Source organism: Mytilus edulis, chromosome 13 (genome assembly GCF_963676685.1).
Source record: "Mytilus edulis chromosome 13, xbMytEdul2.2, whole genome shotgun sequence".
Classification (NCBI taxonomy): Eukaryota; Metazoa; Mollusca; class Bivalvia; order Mytilida; family Mytilidae; genus Mytilus; species Mytilus edulis.
Window position 1 is genome coordinate 51,531,428 of NC_092356.1, and position 18,604 is coordinate 51,550,031.

General features: G+C 32.1%; 2 protein-coding genes across 4 annotated transcripts in view; one reads left to right on the forward strand and one right to left on the reverse strand.

The window, feature by feature from the left end:
- LOC139499890 (glycosyltransferase 8 domain-containing protein 1-like) lies at window positions 1-16,090 on the reverse strand. 2 transcript variants are annotated; one of them, XM_071288520.1, is made up of 9 exons: window positions 15,962-16,090; window positions 11,406-11,519; window positions 10,470-10,662; window positions 9,578-9,695; window positions 5,146-5,233; window positions 3,915-4,015; window positions 2,911-3,077; window positions 2,301-2,413; window positions 1-1,172 (listed from the first exon to the last, which is right to left on the reverse strand). In XM_071288520.1, exons 1-9 carry the CDS (start codon window positions 15,984-15,986, stop codon window positions 1,003-1,005), a joined length of 1,089 nt encoding a protein of 362 aa, XP_071144621.1. In that variant the 5' UTR covers window positions 15,987-16,090; the 3' UTR covers window positions 1-1,002. The 2 variants fall into 2 exon arrangements, with proteins under 2 accessions (XP_071144621.1, XP_071144622.1); XM_071288521.1 differs by having other exon boundaries at window positions 11,406-11,504; window positions 15,962-16,084.
- The window catches only part of LOC139499889 (28S rRNA (cytosine-C(5))-methyltransferase-like), a 19,380-nt gene continuing 16,744 nt past the window's right edge, over window positions 15,969-18,604 (forward strand). Inside the window, exon 1 of one of the 2 annotated variants that reach the window (XM_071288519.1) lies at window positions 15,969-16,089. In XM_071288519.1, the coding sequence (XP_071144620.1) occupies window positions 16,084-16,089 (6 nt within the window). In that variant the 5' untranslated portion in view covers window positions 15,969-16,083. The other variant, XM_071288518.1, reaches the window with a different exon arrangement.

Genomic DNA, 18,604 nt, shown 5'->3' on the forward strand with positions numbered 1-18,604 from the left:
AAAATTACTATCATGAATTTATGATACAGAGATAAGTCTCACTGTTAAGGGATGACCATTTTACTATATTCAATCTTCACATAGGACTGTGGACATGAAAAGAAGGTGGTTGTACTATTAATCTATTATATTCTTTACAAATAATGACATAATGAATGATATAGAATTTAAATAATGAAATAATTGAAAAAAGATATTTGTGTGATTCTCTTAATAATGCTTTAATATATTTATGTGTGATGATCTTAATAATGCTGGATGTATATCACAATGATAAAAAATGGCACATTTAAGTTTAGTTTCTAATATAGCTAGTTATATGGTAATTGAATATCACATAATATGGTCAGTAGTGGAAGATTGACAATAAGTGAATACTTTCTGATTTGAGTATTCTAATTTGTCAAAAGGGAGATAATTCATACTTTTTTAAATACATGATTACAATATATAATTTGTTGAAGAAATTATCATTATTAAAATACAGTCATACACCCCTAAAAGTCATGGAAGTAATCTTAATAAAAGAGGGGCAATGTTTTTATAACAATAGTTAATAAGAAAATAAATAAAAGTTTGCACTAGTCAATATAAGTTTTTAAAACTAATAGATGGTCTGTTTAGGATCTTTTAGATTCAAACAAATATTACAAGCAATAAACACGTTGCTAAACTTTAACTCATATTATGATATGTGATATGAAAACAAAAATTAACATTTTTAATTATATGATTGACCAAAATATGTCATGAGTAATAAGAATGTATGTGTACAAAATTCATAACACAACATCCATCAATTTCATATTTCCTATGGAATTTCTTAAAAATCACGTAATAAATGAAACACTGTAGTAAAATATATATGCTAATGACTAGCTTTTCAATGCTGGAGTAAATTCTGGATTTTTAATAATGCTATTAATGGACAAACATTAATTACAAATGCAAATGAGATACTGGACTTTTTTACTGGTACATTTCCAATTGTTCTATTTTTGCTTAGTTTTTTCTTGCAGGTTTAAACTTCCCAGTTGGATCTTCTATGTAGTACTTGTTCCAAACGTCTTTATGCTGTGAGACACGCCCCCATGGCTTAAATCTTCCATTCCAATGTAGTAACTTGGCCATTCCTATAAACTGTTTTGTGTAACTTGTTCCTGATGTCCAGCCTAAAATAGTACAAATATTAATGACAGTGAAAAAATATATCCAAGTCATCCATTTTGCTAGGAAAAAAGGAAAATGACAATGATTTCAATTTAGTGGACCTCATTGTTTTATGCAAGAGATTTATCATGGTGAAATGTCGTTGATTTAGGTGGGGTTTTCTGAGCAATAGGCATACATTCTAAGGCATAGAGGAAAACTATATAAACCTTCTTTTGTTATGATAGGACATTTTTTTTAGGTACTTTATTTGTTCATCTTTAGTTACATGATATATAGATATAGGAAGATGTGGTATGAGTGCCATTGAGACAACTCTGCACCCAAGTCACAATTTATAACAGTAAACCATTATAGGTCAAGGTACGGTTTTCAACACGGAGCCTTGGCTCACACCAAACAGCAAGCTATAATTTTCTTTTTATTAATTTGAAGAATGTAATTGAATAACTGAATTATGGTTGATGATTTTTTTTCAGAATTTCCCTCTTACCTAGATATCTAACATGCCATCCTGGATCTATGTTGGTATATTTCTTATAAAAGACCCCTCTTACCTAGATATCTAACATGCCACCCTGGATCTATATTGGTATATTTCTTATAAAAGACCCCTTACCCAGATATCTAACATGCCACCCTGGATCTATGTTGGTATATTTCTTATAAAAAAACCTCTTACCAAGATATCTAACATGCCATCCTGGATCTATGTTGGTATATTTCTTATAAAAGACCCCTCTTACCTAGATATCTAACATGCCATCCTGGATCTATGTTGGTATATTTCTTATAAAAGACCCCTCTTACCTAGATATCTGACATGCCATCCAGGATCTATATTGGTATATTTCTTATAAAAGACCCCTCTTACCTAGATATCTAACATGCCATCCAGGATCTATGTTGGTATATTTCTTATAAAAGACCCCTCTTACCAAGATATCTAACATGCCACCCTGGATCTATGTTGGTATATTTCTTATAAAAGACCCCTCTCACCTAGATATCTAACATGCCACCCTAGATCTATTTTGGTTTATTTCTTATAAAAGACCCCTCTTACCTAGATATCTGACATGCCACCCTGGATCTATGTTGGTATATTTCTTATAAAAGACGCCTCTTACCTAGATATCTAACATGCCACCCTGGATCTATGTTGGTATATTTCTTATAAAAGACAATCATCATAGGAGGTTGGGAACCTCCCCCTCCTCTCTCATTCCCATATATTTCCTCTCTGAAAAATAAAACAAAATTCTACAAATAAGTGTTCTCAAATTTCTATTTATTAATTGTTGTTTTTCATCACATTTAGGCTTCTAACTAAAAATTTAATTATTCTATTTAGTTGTAACTGAGAACAACGTAGTGAAAAATGTGATGGATGGATAAATCAAGGGGATAGAAATGAAACCCCCAGTCCTAGAGTGGGTGTATAAAAAACATCATATCAAAGAATGCTTATCATCAATCAAGGTAGGCTTCAGCTACTTCAATATTAACCTACTACATCAACAAAAATGAAAACAAGAAATGGTCTAGAAAGCCTGACTTAGCACAGGGAACAAATACACTGTGATAAACCAGTGTAGGTTGCCACAGCTGCCATAACATTTTTTTATTGACCAAACACAGTAAAATTTTATGAACCTTTTCCATATTATTGTTTTGAAAAAAGTTATAAAATGAAAATTTTAAGCCCATTTATCTTGAAGAAAATCAATAGATACTCACTTTGTATTTAATTCCATCCAATGTTGTAATTGATTTGTGATATTATATTTCCTCCAGAGGTCAAGGTCAGCTATAAATACACCAGTATTAAAGGCACACTCTGTTGGGTCAATCTTCATTTCTTTGATGTTCTTACTTTTAAAGTCAATATAATCTGCATAATTATTCTAAAACAAAAATATCATAAATTATAAAGTATATCTAAATATTGTACAATATATATAGGATGAACTAATAAAAAGAAAACATTTAATGGTATACCACAGGATTTTTCTGATGTATACCATATAGCTGAGAGTTGGAATAAATGGCTAAAAAAAAATTATAAGAGTAACCATCTAATGCAGAGGTCTCTTAAAGATCATTTTAGGAAATTTTCTATTTAATGTTGTTTGTCTGAAAAAGTATGTCTTGTAATTTAGAAAAAAAATATTTGCAAATGTTGCTTGCTTGTAACATTCAAGCTCACAAGGTCACAGACAAACAATAAGCCATGTTGCCTTTCCCCAACTTATTATGATATTGAATGAATCAATAGCTACCTTCAACAATGTAATATTGTCTTTTTTTTTATTTTACTTTTTTTGTAATTCTTACAATTGGATGACTATCTAACAAGTTGTTGATGGAGGATCCCTATTTTCTATTTCAGAAAATGAAGGTCCTTATGCCCCTCAGACGACGAGGACAGATATTATCCCTACAATTCAAACCAATATTTGTTCGTTTATGAATTTTGAAATTATAAGAAAATAAGGTTTAAACTCCCTCTGGTAAAGTTGGCCATAGATGGATTTGGCTATTTTCAGGTCCTTTATGGTTTTTATAGAATCTTTGCTTTTAAATATTTGGTTTTGATTGATTGATTGATTGTTGGTTGCTTAACGTCCAGTGGTATTTGGTTTAGAGCATTCCTGATGAAAGAAAACCTGAAAAGAGCTTCTGAAACATAAAATTTTTAACATGTTGCTTCATTTGTAGTTCAGTTTAACCTCACTATTTACCTTCATTAGAGTAAGCCTCCTAGAAGCACTGCTACATTCACTGGAGAAACCAACAGCATGTCCTGGTGATAGATCCATGTCATATAATTCTTTTATATCACCTGTCAAAACACCAATACTGATTAGATCAGAAATATGCAATTAATAGAAGTAAACAAAGCTGACAATTTTTAAGCAAATTTTACTCTGGTTTCAAGAAATGCAAGCACAGAAATGTGATAACTCAATTTCCCAATTTGTTTTGCAAGGTTCAATATTAATGAAGCAGATACTTATCTGTGTCTAGTTTTTCACATGTTGAAGTAAGGTACCTTTTTGGATCAAGCTGTAAATTTTGAAAATTAAAATAATGTCAATTTGTTTCTTTTTTGATCAATTAAGGTAGCACAATACAAAGATTTTGTCACTCCCAATCAGATCACTTTAAACTGATGTAATTCATTTCATCCTTCTTTATATTTTATAAATGAGGTACCAAAAGAAAGAAGAAAGATTAATCTTGACCTCCAAAACTGTGTCTCAGATTTCCAAAAACATCAAAAGAACAAATTTTATACCCAATTGAATTTAGTGGTCTCTTATGAATTGATGTTGCAAACTTCATTGAAGATTTATGAGAGAATGAAATACAATAGGAAAAATCTGAGGCACAGTTTTGGAGGTCAAACTGTGTTGTGCAAGAATCTATAAAATATTTTGGGATGCTATGAATAATAAAGAAGCTAAATTCATTCAAATATAGACATCACAATATGGCAACTAATTACATAACAATTAATGATGTAATAATTATGTCATAATGAAATTATCACAACTTGAAAGATTAATCCTTCTTTTCTCTTTTGGTACCTCATTTATAAAATTTAAAGAAAGATGAGTGGAATTACATCAGTTTTAAGATGTCTGATTAAGGATGAAAAATCTTTGTATTGTGCTACCTTAAATTCTAAAGCACCAATTTTTTTTTGTTTCATTAGAAATGATGAAAATCATCTTAATTTTTTATATCAATACCTTTTTTGAAAGTAAATTCCTGTAAAATGCTAGATTCGTGTGATACAATTTTTGCTGATTTCCTAGCTAAAGGTAAACCACAAATTTAAACATTCAACAAAGAACAATTTTTATGCAAATTTTGTCAAACCCACAAGTTTAAAATATCCATGAAAACTGGTACCCACAAAAATAAATGAATTCAAGGTAATAGCCAAATAAAATTTGTAAAACCTACCTTGTACTATACTATCATCATCTATGAAGAGTACTCTACCCTTTATATCAGGGAACAGTTTTGGTAGGTAATACCTGGCATAATTCAGCTGAAATTCAGAAAACAAATGTTACTTTCTCTTTGTTTAGGTAGGTAATACCTGGCATATTTTTTTTCGTTCTCCATTTATACTGTATATATATATACCTTACTACCAAATTATTTTTATTTACCTGTGTACATTATTTTATTTAGTGGCATTTTGTTCAAGGAAATGGTTGATTTTCTAAAAAAAAATTTAACATTGCACCCCTTGTTTTATATTTACATTGTGTCATAGATCAAATTTATTCGTTCAGTGAATGTTCACTTGTGTAATGTCTTTTGATTGAATTAAGCCATTCCAATTGATATTTTAGTGTGTTGTTCTATGTTGTGATGTTACACTATTGGTTCAGTTAAGGGTGAATGTAAAACCTATACGTTTAAATCCGCTGCATTTGTATGCACCTGTCCTTAGTCAGAAACCTGATGTTCAGTAGTTGTTAAAATAAAATTGAGAAAGGAAATGAGGAAAGTGTCAAAGCGACAACAACCCTACCATAGAGCAGACAACAGCCGAAGGCCACCAATGGGTCTTCATGTAGCGAGAAACTCGCGCACCCGTAGGCGTCCTTCAGCTGGCCCCTTAAAAAATATGTATACTAGTACAGGGATAATGGACGTCATACTAAACTCTGAATCATACACAAGAAACTAAATTAAAAATCATACAAGACTAACAAAGGCCAGAGGCTCCTGACTTGGGACAGGCGCAAAATTGCGGCGTGGTTAAACATGTTTATGAGATCTCAACCCTCCCCCTATACCTCTAGCCAATGTAGAAAAGTTCACGCATAACAATATGCACATAAAAATTCAGTTCAAGAGAAGTCAGAGTCCGATGTCAGATGATGTAACAAAAGAAAATAAATAAAATGACAACAATATTTAAATAACTAGAGGCTCTAAAGAGCCTGTGTCGCTCACCTTGGTCTATGTGCATATTAAACAAAGGACACAGATGGATTCATGACAAAATTGTGTTTTGCTGATAGTGATGTGTTTGTAGATCTTACTTTACTGAACATTCTTGGTACTTAGAATTTTCTCTATCTGTAATAAACTTGGACCATTAGATACAGTGAAAAATATTTTGTAAAAATTTACAAAAATTTAACAAATTAGTGAAAATTGTTAAAATTTGAATAAAATGGGCAACAACTCCTTAAGGGGTCAACTGACGATTTTGGTCATGTTGACTTATTTCTAGATCTTACTTAGCTGAACATTATTGCTGTTTACAAGTTATCTCTATCTATAACAATATTCAAGATAATAACCAAAAACAGCAAAATTTCCTTAAAATTACTAATTCAGGGGCAGCAACCCAACAACAGGTTATCCGATTTATCTGAAAATTTCAGGGCAGATAGATCGTGACCTGTTACACAATTTTACCCCTTGTCAGATTTGCTCTAAATGCTTTGGTTTTTGAGTTATAAGCCCAAAACTGCATTTTACCCCTATGTTCTATTTTTAGCCATGGCGGCCATCTTGGATGATTGGCCGGGTCACCGGACACATTTTTTAAACAAGATACCCCAATGATGATTTTGGCCAAGTTTGGTGTAATTTGGCCAAGTAGTTTCAGAGGAGAAGATGTAAAAGATTACTAAGATTTACGAAAAATGGTTAAAAATTGACTATTAAGGGCAATAACTCCTAAAGGGGTCAACTGACCATTTCGGTCATGTTGACTTATTTGTAAATCTTTTTTTGCTGAACATTATTGCTGTTTACAGTTTATCTCTATCTATAATAATATTCAAGATAATAACCAAAAACAGCAAAATTTCATTAAAATTACTTATTCTGGGGCAGCAACCCAAAACCGGGTTGTCCAATTCATCTGAAAATTTCAGGGCAGGTAGATCTTGACCTGATAAACAAATTTACCTCATGTCAGATTTACTCTAAATGCTTTGGTTTTTGAGTTTTAAGCCAAAAACTGCATTTTACCCAAGGTTCTATTTTTAGCCATGGCGGCCATCTTGATTGGATGGCTGGGTCACTGGACACATTTTTCAAACTACATACCCCAAAGATGGTTGTGGCCAAGTTTGGATTGATTTGGTTAAGTAGTTTCAGAGGAGAAGATTTTTGTAAAAGATTACTAAGATTTACGAAAAATGGTTAAAAATTGACTATAAAGGGCAATAACTCCTAAAGGGGTCAACTGACCATTTCGGTCATGTTGACTTATTTGTAAATATTACTTTGCTGAACATTATTGCTGTAAACAGTTTATCTCTATCTATAAAAATATTCAAGATAATAACCAAAAACAGCAAAATTTCCTTAAAATTACTAATTCAGGGGCAGCAACCCAACAACAGGTTATCCGATTTATCTGAAAATTTCAGGGCAGATAGATCTTGACCTGTTACACAAGTTTACCCCCTGTCAGATTTGCTCTTAATGCTTTGGTTTTTGAGTTATAAGCCAAAAACTGCATTTTACCCCTATGTTCTATTTTTAGCCATGCGGCCATCTTGATTGGATGGCTGGGTCACTGGACACATTTTTCAAACTACATACCCCAAAGATGGTTGTGGCCAAGTTTGGATTGATTTGGTCAAGTAGTTTCAGAGGAGAAGATTTTTGTAAAAGATTACTAAGATTTACGAAAAATGGTTAAAAATTGACTATAAAGGGCAATAACTCCTAAAGGGGTCAACTGACCATTTCGGTCATGTTGACTTATTTTTAAATATTACTTTGCTGAACATTATTGCTGTTAACAGTTTATCTCTATCTATAATAATATTCAAGATAATAACCAAAAACAGCAAAATTTCCTTAAAATTACTAATTCAGGGGCAGCAACCCAACAACAGGTTATCCGATTTATCTGAAAATTTCAGGGCAGATAGATCTTGACCTGTTACACAAGTTTACCCCCTGTCAGATTTGCTCTAAATGCTTTGGTTTTTGAGTTATAAGCCAAAAACTGCATTTTACCCCTATGTTCTATTTTTAGCCATGCGGCCATCTTGGATGGTTGGCCGGGTCACCGGACACATTTTTTAAACTAGATACCCAAATGATGATTTTGGCCAAGTAGTTTCAGAGGAGAAGATTTTTGTAAAAGTTAACGACGCCGGACGACAGACGACGGACGACGGACGCCAAGTGATGGGAAAAGCTCACTTGGCCCTTTGGGCCAGGTGAGCTAAAAACAGACTACTAGCAGTTAACTGACATGCCAGCTCCAGACTTCAATTAAACTGATTGAAAGATTATGTCTTCATCATATTAATATCAGGCATAATCCCTCCCGTTAGGGGTTTAGTATCATACTATCATAAAATATATGAGAAGAACATAACCTGTGTCATGCCAACAACTATTTTTTAAATAAATGTGTTTAGTTCTGATGCAAAGACCCTATAAGTGAATCAATATTAAAGTCAAAATATGTTTGTTTATGTGGTTCATAAGTGTTTCTTGTTTCACGTTTTTTTATATAGAATAGACCATTGGTTTTCCCGTTTGAATAGTTTTACACTAGTCATTTTTGGGGCCCTTTATAGCCTGCTGTTCGGTGTGAGCCAAGGCTCTGTGTTGAAGATCTTACTTCGACCTATAATGGTTTTTCTTTTAGAAAAAGTGACTTGGTTGGAGAGTTGTCTCATTGGCACTCATACCACATCTTTTTATATCTATATAATTCAGCTGAAATAACTAAACAAATGTTATAAAGAAGAGCATCTTGAAGTATTAGTAGGTTGTGCAAAATGCTTGAATCCAATTGAATTTTAGTGTAACTTCATAAAATTTAGATATACATGTATGTCTGTGGGTTTCACATTGCTGTCACTTCATGAACTTAGACTGACTGAAAATTGTAAATTTACTGTCCAACAGTAGGCAGCTACCGGTATATAGTGTTTCTGCAATTTTCCAAACCAAATTAACTTGATAATATACATTTAAACTTTATCCAAACAAACATTTGATAGTGGCAATCCAAAGTTATATGATATACATAATAATACAGTAAGAGTTGTCTCATTCAGGAGACATTAAGCGATAGAATTTGCTAAAATACAATGAGAGAATTGCTTTCCAGTGATCTAAAATTTAGCTGGGGGTTACAGACATTATTTTTCAAAAAAAAATCAAAACAATACAAAATTGTCCTATCAAATTCATAATAATTATCTGCCCTTGGTTTTAAAAGGATTTTACTCAAAATTTTAATTAGACTTTAAAACACTATACTTTTGGTGCTTTAATCTTTGAATTTTAAGTTTGAGATATTTTTTGTTGTATATTGAATGACACTTCGTGATGACATGATAAGAAAGGTAAGACAACAGCAAATATTCCATGCATAATAAAATCTTACAGGTTTAGCTAGATCCTGACGTCCACCACGAACTTTGATCTTTCCTTTCACCCAATTTTCAGGAAATACTTTGATTTGGTAATGAATATCTTTCAGCTTAGTTGTTTCTATCCATATCCTGTATTAAAGATGCATAATAAAATTATAGTTTAACAGTTTGATCGTTGACAACACATTTTTAACTGTTCATCCATTTCTGACCATACCTTTATAAGTCATGTACATGTGTACTACAAATTTCAACATGATTTTATATGATGTTGATATCTGAACACATGAAGATTTTAATGTCAAACCAGAATGGACAATGGACATATGACAGATGGAAACTTTAGAACATCAATATACTACCAATATCTTTTTTATTTTACATGTACAATACTGTGAATTCATTATTATAATTATTATTCATGGGATACCAATTTTTGTGAGTATGGGTTGATCACAAATCTAAATGTTCTCTGAAGAACGTACACATTTTTAAAGGCTCGTATGCAGATTTTGGGAAAACAACAATATATATATAAAATATCCACAAAAACACATTTTTTTCATAATCCACCAAAATTGGTTCATGAAAATAAATCAATCCACAGTACAAGTGTATGTATCTACAATGTATATATGGTATGAAACATACATGTCTTCTACCTACTGAAATATAAAGCATTATACAAATCATTTAAACCGTTCAATTACTGTTGATGTCTAATAGCATCCCTACAAAAATATATGCTTTCTGCATCAGGCCAGACTAACAAAATTTTAAAGCAATGTTTAATTTTAACAAAGCCACCTTTAGACCTATAATAATTTAATTTTGTGTGACCCAACATGTGCATGATCAATCCTGAACAGTTTTCAAAACAAATTAAACCATCAAATTATTCACCTCAAATGATCTTGACTTTCAGCATCCACTACTAAATGGAAGAAAACATGGTGTTTGGTGTTGCTATAGATACTGTTGATCAGGGCAATCATTCCACCAATGGTATTCTTATCTGATGTTATACACACATGGACAGCATCTTTGTGTAAACTAGAATTACTTTTGTAGTCATCAGCCTCTTGTCGATAAATACCTATAAGTAAATGGTTATTTAAGTGAGATATAACCAGTGTTCTCAACAGGGCCTTTTAGCATCATAGTAATGTGATGCTATATTTCTGGATGTGATGGTATTTGAATTGATTTTCTCATAGATTGTGTTATGGATGTGATGCTATAATTTTTAGTAACATGAAGGTACTTCAAATTTCTGTTTTTACCAGAATGCTATATGAAATATCTGGGGAGAACAATGTATAACTCTGAAAAAAATAATAATGATTTATATATTATCATTTTGTTATTGTACACTTTTCAGTTCAATAAATAGCAATTTCAATGTTAGGACATATAGAGTCTATATGGGTTTATTTTTTTCCAAATGTCAATGCAAAACAAAAACTAAAATGAAGAATAGTAAGATATACAATATACCTGTAATAAAACATACATCCATAGATACATGTAGACTGATATCAATATTTGTTCATCAGTTTAATTTGAACTTTTAACTTTCCAAATGAAATGATTAGTTATTATATATATATATATATATATATACAATTATATCTGACTAGATGTGCCTATAATTGCTTACATTCACTTCATTTGAACTGTGGTGGATAGTTGTCTCATTGGCATTCATACCATATCTCCTTTATTCCTTATTTTTATTATATATTTCAAATCAGTCTAGATCTGTAATAAAAATAAGTGTGGAGAAAATGTATGAAACAATTCTTTGTTATGACAAATTCATACATAAATATTTCTTACCTTTATCAATATTTCTTCTGGATTTCAAATGAGGTAACAGTTCAGGGAACCAAATGACCACCATAAATCCTAACCATACACATACAGTCAATAGGATAACTGAAAAACAAAAATCTACTTAGATTTATTAACAGGCATATCATTCACCACTTAAGAGTACCAAATAACCATGATACTGTAGATTCATTATTATTTGTTGGATACCAATTTTCCTGGACTTTGTAATAATTGAAGTGAACTGTATTGATTGATATGGACAATAGACATGATAGATGGATATTAGATACATAACAATAATTGGTGATATAAACTGTGTACCTGAGTGTACAATATCATGTGTAACTCAACTGTTTGTTAATTTTATCATCTTCTGCAGGGACAAAAAAAGTGCACTGCAAAATCAAGCTAAGTTTAAAATTTTCCCAAACATACAATGCATTTTAATTTTATTTATCTAGGGCATTCTATTCCTTAAAACTTTGCCGGATGGTTTGTCTTCCTCGAGAGTTAATTTTGAGGTGAAAACCCTGCCGTTATAGCCAAGGGTAAGGGTTCCACATGAACTTTATACCGCGGTCACAATAGGCCATGATGGCACTACGATCTCTGAAAAAATGGAAAATTTGACAATCGTGTAGATTGATGTAAGGTGATGGTACCGTCATGGTGAGGTCTTCATGATTGTGATGAGCGAGGCCAACTATGAACATGTTCAAAACAATTGTGGTACAGATGTGGCAAATTTAGGTCTACTAGTATAAGCGTAGCAATAGCACAGTTAGGGCATGGAAAGATCGCAAAGTTCGCTGTACCATCAGAGTGAAAGCATGATTCTAGTCCTAGATATTGCGCTACTATCTCACAGCGCCATTCCGACATTGTAAAACCTCACTACAACCATTACGTTCTCCACCCCACTTGCTACCAACATGGCATCTACTACAACTATACCACATTTATACTACTAGTAAGCTGTTCAAGACCATAAAACGATTCTAGCACGCTCGTCCAGTGTTCTCCTCAGATATTTCATTTAGCATCCTGGTAAACGAGAAATTGAAATACCATCTTGTTTCTTAAAATATACATCAGATCCTAAACAAATCCTTGACTCATCTAAAGAAAATATTTTTCAGAGGCCTTTTTTAATTTTTTTTACTGTACACCTTAAGTTATTCGGGCTTAAGCTTTTACATTTGTAGCGGGGTTGCTTCCCCTCAGTACAGGTAGAACATATAAAGCCAGTCTTAATCAACTGAGCTAGCGAATCGATTCTTTGGCTCAGTGGGTTAACATTGACTGTCTAGCAGGCGACCCGGGTTCGAATCCCGGTGGTGACGATATAAATTTGTAGAGTAGATACGTGCTCTCCAGTTACACATTATTATAAAAATCATAAACATTTATGAATTACAATTAATATATATGGACCATAATTTGCTATTGGGCTCGTTTCCTATAACGATAGAAAAGTGATGAAAATGTGTATTACTGTAAGAAAAGTTGTAACTACATCTAAAGATGCCTTTATTTTTATCAACATACAAGTGTATGCTACTCTTCCCTAGAAAAAAAATTGAAATTAACAAATTTCAAAGATTATACGACCGTATTTTTGTGTCGTTTCTCACGTTACTTTTCGCTTCCGAAGTGCATAACACTGACTGATTTATAGATAATCGTCACCGGCAAATTCGTAACTTTTACTTTCAAATAATAAAGAACATCGACCAATAAGAATAGTCAGAAGAAAATGCTGAGAACTATAAGTATTTCTGTAGCAGGTGTAAGAACACTAGCGTTACTTTGGTTTCCTATTTCGTAACGCAAATTTTAGATGATGTAATCTGCTTTGTTGTAATAGAATTCTTTATAACAATATGCAAATATGAACTCTCGCGAGATGTTCAAACAGGTAAATCAGAGATGATTTACATTCTAGATTTGTTCTTCGTAATAATTAAGTTAGAAAATGACGTTATCGTTATGCGTTACATTTCACACGAAACAGAAGTCCAGTTATTTCCTTTTTTTTTATTAAAATTGTTTTTGTTGTTAAGTTCTAATCATTTCCGGTCATACGTGAAACATGTGACTAACATGTGATCAAGCCCTTACGACCGGATATATGAAATACTAGGTCTAAACATTGTTTTTGTTTCTAACGGGATGTTAGCAAACATAACCTGTAGACTTGTTTCGTCTTGTTTAAAAAAGGAAAATACAATTTTCAAAGAGATTGTGTCGGGGGTCTATTATTTTTCCTATGTGCATAATGTTACATACGGTCTTGTGTGAAAATAAATGCCCAATGACTTGACAAAATCGATTTCAGATTTGACAGACGTTATAACACACTTCGTTTCCGGTTAACGATGTAAAGGGTCCTTGGAAAATTCAATCGACATTACGTCTCTTATCATTGTGCCGATGCTCGTTGGATTGATTTTGCTTCAGCAGTAAATATTACTGGATATTTTAGGTGAATAAAGATAATTTAATAAAAAATTCATGTTAATATACCGTTACACTTGGAATGTACACAGTTGGTATCTTTGTCACAATTTTTAATTTTATTTTTTTTATTCATGTTCTGCAAACACTTTTCAGAAATGCAATAAACTTGTCAAAGGAGAAGTAAACTTTTACCATGCATGACTTGAAAGGAAGTACTTTATTGATTTTAGCCCACTAAAGTAGGTTAAAATGTGGAAACCATGTAGATGGTGTACAGGTCACAAATATCACATGGTGCCTATTTTAAAGATTTTAATTACAAGTTAAAAGTTTATTCCTTTACTGGATTTAAAGAATTTTACATTTCCAATGATTTGGAATAAATTGTATATAACTGGAATTTCAAAACCAAATATAAATACATTTTTTTGGCTAAAACATCAAGATACAACGATTATGGTATCCTGTATCAATGAAGAAAATATGGAAATTTCTGAATAAATTGTACTAATTGTTTTCAAAACAAGCACATATTTTAATAGGAGTTGTATAATACTGTTACATTTAAGATGGATTTTAAGAAAAAGTATACTGTTCAGATTATTTTAAGCAGATTTTGCAATCAAATAAAACTAAAAAAATGCTTTCGGTTTCTTATGGTTTCCTGTCGCGTTTAAAAAAAACTTTAATTTAAGGGGGTACAGAACACCTAAGATAAGATAACTCTTACTCATAGTCCGATTCATTGCTACGTTTTAAAATTAAATCATCTGCAATATGCAAGCTTTTGAAAGATTGGTTTCCTGTCACGTAAACAGTGAATCAAAATGTATTAATTTTTTCTTGAAAAACTCAATTGTTCCATTAATACTATTCTAACACCAACACAGAGGATTGGGAAGATAAGTGGCAAATGAGCTTCAATGCAAAAAAAATGCATTGTAATTAGAATACAACCTAAGAACCGTCCTGTAATACCAACTAATTACAAATTACACGGACACACACTGGACACTGTTGAAGCTAGTAAATACCTAGGAGTTACTATCAGCAATAATCTAACCTGGGACAGACACATCGACAACATAGAGGGAAAAGGAAACAAAACACTAGGCTTCATACGACGTAACCTAAAAGATTGCACTAAACCGGTCAAAGCAGCAGCATATTCAACAATAGTAAGACCTTCAGTTGAGTATGCTAGCACAGTATGGGACCCTACGAAACAGGCTAAAATAAAAGCAATCGAGCAGGTACAGAAAAGAGCAGCTAGATTTGTTAACAACAACTACACAGACCGCACACCTGGCTGTGTAACAAAAATGGTAACATCTTTAAAATGGGAAAGCCTCGAAGACCGCAGGAAACAAAATAGGCTATGCATGCTATTCAAAATCCAACATGATCTGATAGACATAGATAGGCACCAATATCTAACACCAAACGATAGCCGGACCAGAGGTAAAAACCGCTTCTTCCAAGAAAGGGCCACAACAGACGCCTTCGGACAATCATTTTTTCCAAGGACCATTAGAGACTGGAACCAACTGCCAACATCCGCAACATCAGCTGACACAGTTGATGGATTCAGAGCTGCCCTAAAGGCATGCTCTGCTAAAATTTAGACAGTAACATCCTGTACATAGTTTTAATTGTATATATATAGAGAACGTTTTATCCTGTAAATAGCCAAGAGAAAACTTTCTGTGTTGTCCGACATTGCGTTAGTTTTGCGGGACCTCATACATTCAAGATTTGAATTCGGTTCCTTACCTGGAAGAAGAAGAAGAAGAACCCACAGAATAAAAGTTAAAGTTTAGAACTTATAAAAAAGGATACAAAAAGAAACCAAAGGCCGAATACCAAATTATGGTCCATATATCTTTATTTTTATTCCTTAAAAATATATTTTTTTGGCCGGATAGACTTTACATATGGGACGGAACGACGTGGGGCGGGATCGACGTGGGTCGGATCGACTTGGGCCGGATCGACGTGGGGCCGGATCGACCCGAAAGCGAAATTAACTAAGGCAAACAATATCACTGAGATCTGCTTGCTGCAAATTGTATCCCAGTCTAAATAGATTGCAGATTTACCTTTCTTCGTGGAACAGAGTGCCATATTTGTGTAAAACAGTGATTGCAGCACACACTTTTGGATTACACTCTATAGAAAAATATTGACACGTACTAAACTACTGGAGGCTGACATCTTGAAAATGCCCGTATGTAAATAATGAATTAAGGGGAAACTACTCCACCAAGCACGTGTTGTCTAAAATGAACCTTTACATTGAGGGAGCAAAAGTCTTAAATGCTGTAAAGCAAAAGAAATCATCTGTTAAAACTCTAGTTTATTCGAGCCAATATGATGTAATGTCACTTTAAAGTAGCTTCTTTTTCTATATATATAATATTTTGTATGTTCTCTCCTCAAAATTGTATATTGCATTATAACAGAGACATGGGTTGCACTAATGACAGGACGATTGCCCGGATAGTGACAGGACGGTTGACCGGACTAGATATAAATAGTCATAACTATTTTGTTATTGGGTAGATTTGTTTAATATTTGTAGACCTTAAAGATATTAAAATATTTTTTATGAAAATCTAATAAAAAAAGTGAAAAAAATATTTTTGAGTAAATAAAGTTGACCGGACGGTATTCACACTCGCCGTTATACACTATACATATATTCAACTTCTCGACAACATGTGTTAATATCTCTTTTGTTTTACAATATTTGTCCAAGAAATGCAGGAACCTGTGAGATTTATAAATAAATTATACGAAAATATAAACTTTATAGTAAAAAAAAAAGTTTTTTTTGCTGAAAAAGTTGACCGGATGGTATTCACGTTCGCCGATATATGCTTTAAATATATTGAAATGATCAACACAAGTGTTAATATCTTTTTTGTTTTACAATATTCGTCCATGAAATTCAGGAATCTATGAGATTAATAAATATAACATACGAAAATATAAACTTCATGATAAACAAAAATGTTTTTCTGCCAAAAAAATTGACCGGACAGTGTTCACATTCGCCGATGTACGCGTTAATTATATTGATCTTATAAAATAAAAGTGTTAATATCTTATTTGTTTTACAATATTTTTACACAAAACTAAGAAATCTACGAGATCAATAAATACTTGATATGAAAATATAATTTTTATAGTAAATAAGAATGTTTTTCTTCAAAAAAAGTTGACCGGACGGAATTCACATTCGCCGATATATATATCGCCAAAATTGGTGGTCTCACTTTAATTTAATCCATGTCAGCTATCTAGTTTTATCTACAAAAAGTTAATTCAATTACAGGTATTTGATGTCTAAGGTGTGAAAACTTAAATGACATGATTATTGGCTTGATTGGTGATAACGACAGGTGGCAAAATTAGATAGTAATCCAATTAAATAATAAATATTTTAAATATCAGGTCCTTTCGTGTGCTGGTGAACTTACTCAAGTCAACATGTTGGGTTCAAAGTTTTTATTATAAATATAAAGTATATATTTTTGTATAATATATTTATTAATCTCACAGATTCCTTAATTTCATCAAGCATGGAGAGATATTTAACATGTGTCGATCAGCTCAATATATTTAAAGCATCAATATCATCAAATGTGAATTCCGTCCGGTCAACTTATTTTGAGGAAAAACATTTTTTTTTACTATAAAAAATATAAATTCGTATAACATATTTATAAACCTCAAAAATTCCTTAATTTCATTGACAAATATGGAAAAATAAAAGAGATATTAACACTTGTTGTCGATCATTTCAATATATTTAAAGCATATATATATCGGCGAATGTGAATTCCGTCCGGTCAACTTTTTTTGAAGAAAAACATTCTTATTTACTATAAAAATTATATTTTCATATCAAGTATTTATTGATCTCGTAGATTTCTTAGTTTTGTGTAAAAATATTGTAAAACAAATAAGATATTAACACTTTTTTTTTATAAGATCAATATAATTAACGCGTACATCGGCGAATGTGAACACTGTTCGGTCAACTTTTTTTGGCAGAAAAACATTTTTGTTTATCATGAAGTTTATATTTTCGTATGTTATATTTATTAATCTCATAGATTCCTGAATTTCATGGACGAATATTGTAAAACAAAAAAGATATTAACACTTGTGTTGATCATTTCAATATATTTAAAGCATATATCAGCGAACGTGAATACCGTCCGGTCATTTTTTTCAGCAGAAAAAACCTTTTTTTTACTATAAATTTATATTGTCGTATCCAATATTCATTATTCTCACAGATTCCTGAATTTTATGGAAAAATATTGTAAAACAAAAGAGATATTAACACTTGTTGTCGAGGAGTTGAATATATGTATAGCGTATAACGGCGAGTGTGAATACCGTCCGGTCAACTTTATTTACTCAAAAATATTGTTTTTCACTTTTTTTATTAGATTTTCATCCTGTCACTATCCGGGCAATCGTCCTGTCATTAGTGCTTCCCCAGAGACATATATATATGTGTATATATGTCTCTGATTATAACAATGTAAAAATGCACTAACTATGCCATCTCAGTGTCTAAGTCACTTGTTTTCTACTCATGGGAATTACGTAATATATAGCATGTATAAGGATAGTAGATCTTCCCATGGATAGAAAGTGCCTGTGGTAGGAAGGCGTTCCAGAAAAAAAGCCTTGCCAGACGCCATTATTATTTGGACTAATTGAGG